This window comes from Pelophylax lessonae (assembly GCF_965119305.1).
Source record: "Pelophylax lessonae genome assembly, chromosome: 5".
NCBI lineage: Eukaryota > Metazoa > Chordata > Amphibia > Anura > Ranidae > Pelophylax > Pelophylax lessonae.
In genome coordinates, this window is record NC_138772.1 from 290,825,757 (window position 1) to 290,838,089 (window position 12,333).

The 12,333-nt window shown below is 40.6% G+C and overlaps 1 protein-coding gene across 1 annotated transcript; it reads right to left on the reverse strand.

The window, feature by feature from the left end:
* Positions 1–10,205: 10,205 nt before the first annotated feature.
* LOC309556796 (protein dpy-30 homolog) lies at positions 10,206–10,619 on the reverse strand. The gene has a single exon (XM_082259311.1). The coding sequence runs from the start codon at positions 10,554–10,556 to the stop codon at positions 10,302–10,304; it is 255 nt and encodes an 84-aa protein (XP_082115437.1). The 5' UTR covers positions 10,557–10,619; the 3' UTR covers positions 10,206–10,301.
* Between the last annotated feature and the right edge of the window lie 1,714 nt (positions 10,620–12,333).

The following is a 12,333-nucleotide window of genomic DNA, read 5'->3' on the forward strand; positions in this document are numbered from 1 at the left end:
TCATGGATAAATGACCTGGATTTACCAGTCCTATCTGAGGAGCAGCTTGGTAGTTTGAATGCCCCATGCACGGAAGAGGAAGTAGCGGCTGTGATAAAGTCCCTTAAAACTTCTAAAGCTCCAGGTCCTGACGGCTTTACGTCCACATATTACAAGAAATTTATAGACTTCTTATCCCCTAAATTGGCACGGGTCTTTAATTTTATCTTGCAAGGTAACCCGCTTCCCCCAGATATGCTACATGCCAACATGACTTTGATCCCTAAACCTAACAAGGATCACTCTCTTCCCCAAAATTATAGGCCGATTTCTGTCCTTAACAACGATCTTAAGATCTTGGGGAGACTGTTGGCAGCCCGACTAGCTCCTATTATTTCATCCCTGGTGGCCCCAGAACAGACTGGTTTTATTCCCTCCAGGCAAATAACAGACAACATCCGCCTAGCATCAAATATCATTCAGGATGCCGACCTATTCCACCGTAAGGCCTTGATATTGGGGCTCGATATCAATAAGGCATTTGATAGTGTGCTTTGGCCATATTTAGACGTCATTCTGGCTAAGTTTGGTTTCCAGGGGGCTTTTGTGCATGGCTTTAAGGCCCTATACCGAGATCCCCAAACTAAGATAAAACTGCCGGGCTGCTCCTCTGATCTTTTCCCTCTAGGTAGGGGCACCAGACAGGGGTGCCCCCTTTCACCACAAATTTTTGCACTGGCCATAGAACCCCTTGCTAGGGCTATTTGTAATAATCCAGCGATCAAGGGATACACGAAGGGTTCGTAGGAACATAAGATTAGCTTGTATGCTGATGACGTGTTGGTGTTCCTACCGGACCCTTTGGTCTCTCTCTCTAACTTAGTGCAGGTATTGAAGGAGTTTGAGAGAGTTTCAGGCTTGAGTGTCAACCTCTCTAAATGTTCAGCCTTATCAGTGAACATCCCTCAAGAAATGATGGACACTATCACTACCACATTTGGTTTCCCAGTTTAAAAACAGTCCCTGCAGTATTTGGGGGTATGACTGGCTCCGTCCTTGACGGCCATGTATAGCGTTAACTACCCTCAGGCTTTTACCAAGGTGAGACAATGGCTATCCCTCTGGCACTCTTTCCCAATCCCCTTTATGGGAAGAATAGTGGCAGTTAAAATGTCTATATTGCCAAAACTGTTACATCTCTTCCTTGCTCTGCCGGTTGCGCTCCGGAGAGGGGATGTGGAGGACATACAAAGGGAAGTGAACAGATTCATATGGAAAGGTAAGAGGCCCAGGTGCGGAAAACCCACGGTTTATAGGCCTCTCTCTCAGGGAGGGCTGGGAGTCCCTAGCCTGTGGCATTATTACCTGGCTGCTAGACTGGCCCAGACCGCACAATGGCATGTCGGAACCTCACAGCCACCATGGCTGAGGTTCGAAAATGAGTCTGTTCGCCCCTTCAACCTCCAAGGCCTACTTTGGTCCTCCAAGTCGCATCCTCGGGACGTCAAGCAGCTTAATAGTATAGTATGGCATACACTAAATGTTTGGTCCGCCTGTCATGACAGGTACCAGTTGCGCTCCTCCAGACCTCCATTAATGTCCTTTATTGGTAATAAAAGCTTTGCACCAGCATTTACGTCTCCTGACAACTATAACTGGTGGGTGCAACACTCCTTGACCACCCTCCACGCCTTGTTCCAAGACAACTCCTTTTTCTCTTTTGAAGGCCTTAAGGATAGATATCATGTCCCTGATTCTGAATTCCATAGATTCCTTCAAATCAGAGATTTTTATAGCTCTCAGGGCCCTTTGACGGGCAGCCTTGAATCTTCCCCCTTTGAATTTATCAGCCGTACCTCATCTAGAGATAGAGGGGTAATTTCAAGACTATATGGTTACCTTAATGGCCTCCATCTACCAGACAAATCTCGGGCCATGCTGGCGTGGGAGGCTGATCTTGGAGTGGAACTGTCGGTGGAGTCATTGTCGTCCATGCTGCAGAATATGCATAAATGCACTAAATCTATGTCAGTGAAGGACACGGTAGTGAAGCTCCACACTGGGTGGTACTTTACTCCTGACAGGGTACACAGGTTTTATCAGGGGGTCTCCGACCGCTGCTTTCGTGGCTGTGATGCTCCGGGCACCATACTTCACACCTTTTGGGAATGCGGCAGACTATCTACAGTGTGGAATAGGGTATCAGAAGTGATCTCTCAAATACTGACATCAAGAATATCCATTACCCCCCAGATGGGGTTATTATTTGCTAAAATTCCTGGTGCCCCTGCACCAATTCAGAGATTAGCACACACATTATGTTGCTCCGTGCTGTGGGCGGTAGCCCTTAACTGGCGGTCGGAGACGGTCCCTTGGACTCAGGTAATGTCGAGAATGGAGGCAATTAGGAGTATGGAAAGGGTTCACCACACTTTATATGACACTATGCATATCTTCCATAAAAAATGGGAGAATTGGTCTACGGGTTGATCGTGTTTTAAGTTTCATTGGGTTACCTATGTTCGGCACTTGGTGGTCTACTGGGGGGTTCTACCCCCGACAATAACTCATATCTCAGGAACATTTTGTTAATGTTGTTATTGTTAATTTTTCCGAAGTATGCATATAAGAAAATTGGTATAGTCGGGCTTTTAAAACTAATACACTATGACGCATTCAATGCGACAAAGATCTCCATGCCCTTCTTTTCAGCCAGGACTTTGATATGTTCTATTATTCTTTGCCTTATAAGAACACTTGACTATGTCCTTGGTTATAAAGCATATGATACCACTGCCTTACATAACTTGATATGCTGTATACCGTTTTTTTAATTCCATTTACCTTTCTATGTATGAAATGCGCTATATGTGACACTTGTTTGGAATAATGTGAACTGGCACAGCTCTGACATGTCATACTTTGGTTTTGTTTTTTTTGGCTCTTCTTGTTTACAAAGCTCAATAAAAACGTTTGTATTCAAAAAAAAATTTGTATTAATGTGTATAAAGAAGCCAAGGAAAGAGGGAAAAATCTCCAAAAGGCATCTAATTACAGATTAGACATTCTTATAATATGTCAACAAAAGTTAGATTTTATTTCCATCATTTACACTTTCAAAATAACAGAAAACAAAAAAATGGCATCTGCAAAAGTTTGGGCACCCTGCAGAGTTAATATCTTGTACTGCCCCTTTGGCAAGTATCACAGCTTGTAAACGCTTTTTGTAGCCAGCCAAGAGTCTTTCAATTCTTGTTTGAGGTATCTTTGCCCATTCTTCCTTACAAAAGTCTTCCAGTTCTTTGAGATTTCTGGGCTGTCTGTCATGCACTCTTCTTTTAAGGTCTAGCCATAGATTTTCAATTATGTTGAGGTCAGGAGATTGTGAAGTCCATGGCAAAACCTTCAGTTTATGCCTCTTGATGTAATCCCCCATGGATTTTGAGGTGTGTTTAGGATCATTATCCATTTGTAGAAGCCATCCTCTCTTTAACTTAAGCTTTTTCACGGATGGCATCAAGTTACCATCCAAAATTTGCTGACATTTTATTGAATCCATTTTTCCTTCTACTCGTGAGATGTTCCCTGTGCCACTGGCTGTAATACAACCCCAAAGTATGATTGATCCACCTCCATTCTTAACAGTTGGACAGAGGTTCTTTTCATTAAATTCTACGCCCCTCCAAACGTACCTTTGCTCATTCCAGCCAAAGAGTTCAATTTGAACCTCATCGGTCCACAGAACTTGTTTCCAAAATGCATCAGGCTTGTCTATATGTTCATTTGCAAAGTTCAAACACTGATTTTGTGGTGAGGACGTAGAAGAGGTTTTTTTATGATGACTCTTCCATGAATACCATATTTGTACAAGTATCTCTTTATAGTGGAATAGTGTACCACAACTCCAGTGTCTGCCGGATCTTTCTGGAGGGATCATGCAGTCAAACGTGGGTTTTGAATTGTTTTTCTCACAATCCTGCGAGCTGTTTGATATTTTTGTCTTCCAGATCTTGCTTTAACTTCCACTGTTCCTGATGACTGCCATTTCTTAATTCCACCCTGAACAGAGGATATTGACATCTGAAAATGCTTTGCTATCTTCTTATAGCCTTCTCCAGCTTTGTGAGCGTCAACTATTTTCAGTCTCAGTTTTCTAGACAACTGCTTAGAAGATCCCATGGTGCTGATTGTTGGGGCAAGGTCAGATGAGTCTGGGCATTTAAAACCCTTGAGAAACTGTTTGTTTTGGTGCACAGAGCAATTTCCTACCTGAAGACCCCTTCCTGTACACTTACACTGTAACCTTCACACTTAAGCTGGCCATACAATAATCTTCTTTATTTTTTTATTCAACCAGGTTGGTCAAATGAAATAATATGACCCGATTCCACCATCCACACATTTAATGTGGATGGAGGAATCACTCCAGTTGTGCTATTGTATTCTGGTGTTGGATAGTCTTGCCTACCATCAGAAAAACCTGACAGGCTGGTTGTACAGAAGTAAAATGGCATTTATATAACCAGGCTGCCTATACATGGATCAAAATTTGGCTGGTCCCTGCTGAACCGGCCACATGTTGATTCATGTATTGCTGTCCTAAGCCCTAATTTTAACCCAAACTTTTACACAACCCTTTCTATAACCCTCCTACTAAACCTGCCTTAAAGATGACCCTCTGTCCTCTACCATACAGAAATGGTTCATTTTGTCTGGAAGGATTTGAATAAGCAGCAATATTTACCTTATTCTTTGTTTCAGCAACTGGTGCATGCTGACACTGCAAAGCTTGGGACTGGAGGGGCAAGTATGAAAAGCAGCTTCAGGGAACTTGTTTCATAGTCATGAGGAAGCTTGGGGAGCAAGAAATATGGTAAGAATCATTGCGTATTTCTATCTCCCTGGTCTAGACAATCATTTAACTCTTGCAATGGATTGGGTAGGGGCTCTTCAAGGTAAATATTCTTCTGCTGCCCAGAGTTAGGCTTTAAATAAACTGAACTCTTTGATGGAATTCTCTCTTGAATGCTTCCCTCACATGTCTCTTGAATGCCCCCCTCACATGTGTTTGAAGCTTCTGTTTATAATCTTATGTTCCTACACAGAATCTCTTTATTCTGCAGCTGCATGCATCTGCTGGTTGAACCAGGATCTTCAGCAGGTGGAAGCAATGGGGGACTGACAGAAGGGCTGGGGATAACAGCAGAGCTACACTTCCATCAGGGCTGGAAAGAAAGAAGAACCTGAAGGCTGCTGGGACAGGCAGAAAGTGAAACTTGACTGCTTGGTCCCCAGACAGGGGACAGGATTGGAGGAAATAATCAAACTCTTGACATTGCACCACTTTGAAAGGGACTGCATGCTATCAACCTTGAGACTTCTGGCATAGAATAAACAGTGACATCAGAAGGGGCGGTGCCACCGGGTGACGTAACCGGATGGCCTTGCCCCTTGCCTATGAAAGAACTATCAAAGTCGAAGAGCTGGCATACAGCGGGTATCCTCTTAGGAGGCAAAGCATTTTTTTTCTATTTTTCTGGTACAGCGGGCGTTGTGATTGACGATGGATATACATTGAGGGACATTGTTTTTTTTCTTTTTATTAAAGGATTTGTTATAAAACAGTTTCCTGTGGTTTTTACTTTTTACACTCTTTTGTTGAATGGGTACGGGTACGATGTACCTGATACCCATTCACATGGGGGGCGGGATCTGGGGCCCCCTTTGTTAAAGGGCACTTCCAGATTCCGATAAGCCCCCCACCTGCAGACCCCTACAACCACAGCCCAGGGTTTTTGGGAAGAGGCCCTTGTCCCCATCAACATAGGGACAAGGTGCTTTAGGGTGTTTGGGGTGGGGGGCAGAGCTCCCCCTGCCCCAAAGCACCCACCCCCCCATGTTGAGGGCATGTGGCCTGATATGGTTCAGGGGGGGCGCTCACTCATTCCCCCCTTTTCACCTGCCAGGTTGCTTGCTCAGATAAATGTCTGGTATGGATTTTGTGGGAGCACCATGCCGCTTTTTTTAAAAAAAATTGGCATTTTCTTTTTTCACCTTCTTAATCTGTATTGCTGGGAGCTGCAATAAATTACAGCCGTGAGCAAGTTTAAATGACATTTCTTCCTTCAGAAATGTCAGTGTTGCTGCAGCAGGCTCTATACATCATACAGATGCGCCACTTTACAGACACATTAGGGGCCCCCCCCAGGCACGATATTTAAAGGAATTTTACTTTTTATTGTTTCACTTTAAGCATCATTAAAATCACTGCTCCTTTAAAAACGATTGTTTGAATAAAAACATTGCATTGATACATGTCCCCCAGGGCAGTACCCGAGTCCCTATACACTTTTTATGGCAATAACTTGCATTTAAGCCTCTAAAATTAGGACTTTTGATTTTTTTTCATGTTTGTGTCCCATAGACTTTAACCATTATGCACCGGAAGGATTTGCCCCCTTAATGACCAGGCCATTTTTTGCGATTCAGGACTGCGTTACTTTAACGGAAAATTGTGTGGTCGTGCGACGCTGTACCCAAATACAATTAATGTCCTTTTTTTCCCACAAATAGAGCTTTCTTTTTGTGGCATTTGATCATCTGTGCAATTTATCTTGTTGTGCTATAAACAAAAAAAGAGCGACAATTCTGAAAAAAAAAACAATATTTTTTACATTCTGCTATAAAACATTCCCCAAAAAATGTAATTGTTTCATCGTTTTAGGCCAATTTGTATTCTGCTACATATTTTTGGTAAAAAAAAAAAGTTGCAATAAGCATATTTTGATTGGTTTGTGCAAAAGTTATCGCTTCTACAAGCTGGGTAAAAGATTTACGTCTGTTTTTTTTTTTAATAGCAATGGCGGCAATCTGCAATTTTTATCAGGACTGCAACATTGCGGCGGACAGATTGGACCCCTAACTGAAATTTTTGACACTTTTGGGGGGACCAGTGACATTACTACAGTAATCAGTGCTAAAAATATGCACTGTTACTATAAATAATGATACTGGGAGGAAAGGGGTTAACCTAGTGGGTGATCAAGGGGTTAAATGTAAGCCTAGGGGAGTGTTTCTAACTGTGGGGGGGGGGCTTTTGAATTGATCATAGAGACCTGTGATCCTATATAGAAGGATCACAGGCGCTCTGTGACCATTCCAGAGAGAAGAATGGTCGGCTGTGTTTACAACAGCTGCCCGTCTTTCTCTCTCAGTGGGTAGCAGTCGCGGGTGGCCGGCGGCAATCGGCATCCCTGATGCCTAGTGGGGGTGGGAGCGCCAGCACACTCGCCCCATTGCACCAGGTGCGCGACCAACGTAGTACTACGTCGGTTAGCACAGGGGAGACTGCCTGCCGCAGCTGTCCTTTAGCGGTTAATGTTTGCATGTTCACTAGAACTTTTTCCCTGTTCAAGATGTTCTGGTGCGAACCAAACAGGGGGGTGTTCGGGCCATCCCTAATTGCAGTACATGTTTCCAGATTTCAATTGTTTTAGGAGAATCAGCTGCATGGAGTGTTTCTTACCTGAGACAGGAGACCACAATGCATACAAATAAAGCTGGAACAAACATTGTACTGCTCCTATAATGGCTATGCAGTGTTGCAGAAGGAAAGAACAATCTTTAATATTTTGTTAAGCAGGCTAACACTTGTTTAATCTTTCAGTGTGCTTTAAAAGCCCATTCTTCCTTTAAGATGATCACCCCTTTAAGTGTTCTGCTGTTTAGTGATCTCAGTCTTTAGCTCTTTAGTCTATTAGTTTTGCTTTATTAGAAACATTCTGTTTGTAAGCATGTGGGAATTATCCACTTGTCTCAGTATGTGTATAAACGGTCAAAAACAATGAATAGATGTGTGTGCTTAAGCGGAACAGATGCCCTACTTCCTAAAATTTAAGAATAATTTGAACATTTTCGGGGAAGGAGCCTGCAAAGTAAATTATTGCAGGTTTGAGCACCTCCAGTCTCCACAGTCATGTGCAGTAATACACTGTGGACCAAAATTGCTCTATGCCTCAATGATCTCTGTTTCATGTTTTATGTCAGTTCCAATGCAATGAATCAGATCTGACAAGGAGCAAACACACTTGTGTGGACAAGCAGCCAGAGTAATAGAAATTATTTGAGTCTTATCCCAGGTGACAAAGAAACTTCTACAGAATCAATGAACATGAAGCAAGTCACAGTTAAATCATTGGTGAATGCAGCTGTGATGGGATTATGCATAGCAAACATTAAATCCAGTTTATTATTAAATATTCCTTTCTTAAATAATTATTTTGAGTTTGATTAAAGTGAATAAAAACAATGAAATACACAACATTGGTTCAAAATTTCATAAAAACATTTAGAAAAAAGATCCTGTAGAATTAAAAGATGTCATCAATAGTTAATGTTTTTTAGTGTGATTTTGTGTGTTCCGTAAACACACGCAAAAGCATGCATTCTTGCACATGTTGATGAAACACACACAAAAAACACGCGTCCCGGTTGTAATGCAATGCAATTAATTAAAACAATTTCTTTTTTTTTGGTCATGCTCCAGGCCACCTGTTGATTGCAGTTGGTTGGCCTGATCACCTGTTGGGGTTAGCCTGCCTGGTACTGGAGAAGAGTGTTATGTTTACTAGTCTTATCATCTGGTCTTGATGCGGTTGAGAACCTTTGTGGTTGAGAACTCATGGGGCTTCCACATATCTGTTTGACCACTCTATAATTTGAGGGTCATTTTTCTCTGGTAAGCAGGTTTTTCCTCCAGACACAGTGGTGAAGTGTGCTTTCAGGAGTCACGGAATCTGGTGTGGGGATCATCTCTGTTTTTCCTTTATGAACATTCCTTTATTGGACTGAGGTTTTTTTTTTTTTTTTTTCACATATCTACCATTTTGGCACTGCACCCCTTTGTTTTATAATGTAATTAATTAACCCATGTTTCTGCACACAGCAAAATGCATGACAAATGAGCTAAAAGAACACACAAAGCTCACCCAAAAAGGTGAAGGAGCTTCTTTGGTATATTTTGTACAAATTAATACAGGATTGTGAATACAGCCTAAAACCATATATGCATTAAAAATCCCCCAAAAATGTATTAGAATATACAAAACATAGAATAAAATTCCAACTAAATGTAAAAATGTATTTATTTATTTATTTATTTTAAACTTAAACATTGTTGGGTTTTATTTTACATGTTGCTGCTGGAGATGTGGAGAAGAGTCGGGAACACTCCTACATATTTTTTGAACTTGCCCCAAACTAAGAGAATTTTGGGAGGCTGTCCGAGAGCTGGCACATGAATTTACGGACTTTGAGATTCCAATGGACCCAGCTTTGTTTCTATTGCATGTTTCGGATACCCCTCTGAGAGGATATAAAACGTCAGTTGTATATCATATATTAAATGCAGCCAAATCATGCATTCCACTGAGATGGAAATCTCAGTCACCACCTACTATTAGGGACTGTATATGTAAAATTGAAGATACTAACAAAATGGAAGATTTACGATTCACAAGACTACATAAAAAAGGAATGTATGAGAAGACTTGGGGCTCTTGGAACTCCTTCATCCTCTCAGAGAGAGGACGAAACATGCTTAGTCAGGGGAAGGCTCAAGTCTGAAATCTATAGGCGGGTGCATGGGAGAATAACAATTTGCATATCTATAACCCCCTTCCCCATTAAATGGGGTTCGGGGTGTCTCCTTTTTTTTTTTTTTTTCTGCCTCTCTTTTCTTGCCCTTTTTTTTTCTCTGTTATAAAGGGGAGGGGAGGATGGGGAGGGAGGAGGAGGGGAAAAAAGGGAAGAAAAAAAAAAAGGAGAGAAAAAGGAAGGCATAATGAACAATATTATCAATGCAGGAATTATATAGCTTATTTTATTATTTTTGAAAATTTGGTATGTCAGACTGCATAATGAAGGACAATATCTTAGTATCCTGCTGATATAGATATACTGTTATTGAGCGTTTATATGCCTATCTTCTGTTTTTGTTTCTGAGAGAGACATGACTGATTGCTGATGACTATGTATTGATGTAATTACTTTGATGTGAAATGTCAGTTTCTTTTTGTTTTTGTTTTTCTCTTTGAATGAATAAATAAAATATTGAAAAAAAAAAAAAAAAGAAAAGAAAAAACAAAATACGCACAGGGGTATGGGGAAAAAAAAATGTCAAAAGATGAAATAAAACCAATTACAGCTGAAAAAAATATTTTGCTGAAAAAAATATTTTGGTGGAGTTCAATAATGTTGAAAGGAGAATAAGTTCTTTGCTGCTGGGCATGATGCATTGTGTCTGAATGAATCCCAAAACTTTATTAGCTTCTGTCTTCAAATCGAGTCTTATTCTTTAAGAGGTAAGATGCTAAAAATTCTATTGGATTTGGAGGTCTTTCTTTTGCCAGCACTGAAAGACCCTGTAAAAGTATTGGAACCACAGTTTGGTCAAGATATGCTCGTGTGGGCAAGGCTTGTAAATCCACCTTCTGCTTGGAGGCTTTTTCTGTGCTTGTCTTTTCATTTTCTACTATTCTCTGGCTCTGTCCGCCCTCTGTGCTCTGCTCGGCTTCCATCGTTATCACACCTCACTACCGCGGGCAGCACAGCGCATGCACCGGAAGCTGCTCGGCGATATGGCAACCCCAAATGTAAAAATGTAATTCAATAATGCACACCATACATGTGGCAACAAGGGTTGAATAGGATAATTTGTTACTTCAAGATTTTTTTTCTGTTTGACACAGCACAGTAACACCTGCACACAGTTTTTTTCTAATAGGTTTTCTTGATTCATAGATAAATAGGTAGACAGATACGTACAGTAGATAGGTAGATCTGAAGCAATTATAATGAAATGATATACATTTGTTTTTACAACTTTTCATAAATTATATTTAAAAAAATATTCATTACATCAGTTACTACTCACAACATGAGGGCAAATGCGTAGTAACATTCCTTAAATTCCATATGGTGTTAATGATTCTGTACATCTGTTGACATACAGTATGTCTGAGATGAGTCTTATTAATTTCATATTTTTCTAGTTGTTTGGATAGTTTGAAAAGAAAATGTTAAAAAAAATATACCTGAATAAAATGCTATGGTTTTGATGAGCAAAAAAATGTGTTCTTGATTTTTCTTCACTTTGACACTTAATTGGGATCAACATTTAATGGTTTAACATATTTGCAAACCTACCTACCTATCTAACATACAATGCTACCAACTGGACACTCTAGACTGCTAGACTGGAGCTGCAATAACCAAACCAAAAAAACAGGTCAAAATCCAACCAGTGCCCTTACTCTCTTTTTTGTTATTATTATTATTATACAGAATTTATAAAGCGCCGACAGTTTGCGCAGCACTTTAGAACTTGAGGGCAGACAGTACAGTTACAATACAATTCAATACAGGAGGAATCAGAGGGTCCTGCTCATTAGAGCTTACAATCTAATAGTCTTTAGCTCAAAAAAAGAAAAAATACAGAGGGCGCACCAGCCTAGCGCATTACCTTTGCAACAATGGTTTATTAAAAATATATATGCACATCATACTCACAAATAAATTCAAAGTAAGCCTATAATTAATAGAACCATAGTGGTATCAACTTCCAGATGCTAGACTATATCAAAAATGGGGAAGGGGGATAAGAGAGACCTCAGACTCCCCAGTTGAAGAGGTACTCAATGTAGAAAATAAGTGAGATATACTGAGGGTACTCCTGCCACATCCCTGGAACGTATATAAAAAGACAAAGAGAGAGGGATGAGAAGATCCCACAGCTAGCTGGGGTCTCTACAGTCTCTCACATAGAAATGGGACTTTTAAGGCTAGGAGTGGAGATCCTGATGAAAATGAATACACCAAAGATATATAAAAAATATAGCATTTATTAGTATAGGCTTAAAAATCTTATATAAATATCAAAAAGGTGTAAATTCATAAAGCAAATAATGCATGTACATAAGACAATACAGGTAAACCACTGAATCCCAACCAGCCTCTGAGATCAAAGGCGATTGTTGAAAGATAATTAATGAGTCATGATAGATTCATGATACTAGTACAAAATGATATGGGATATATCAGTGGAAATTCTGGAATCGCGACGCGTTTCGCTCATGTCGCTTCCTCAGACGATTCCTTTTACCCTTGTCCATTGAACAGACATGCTTGAGTAAGCGAAATCTTTATGCCAGAAAAAGATATCTGGTCCAGGTGGAGACGTATCACATGTGATTCCTACAGGTTTGGCCCTTGTTGGCTGCACAGCATAAATTAATGCTCAATGTCTCGAGTGATCCATAGGGAATCAAAACGGTGCATTCCCCACTTAAGAAAGGA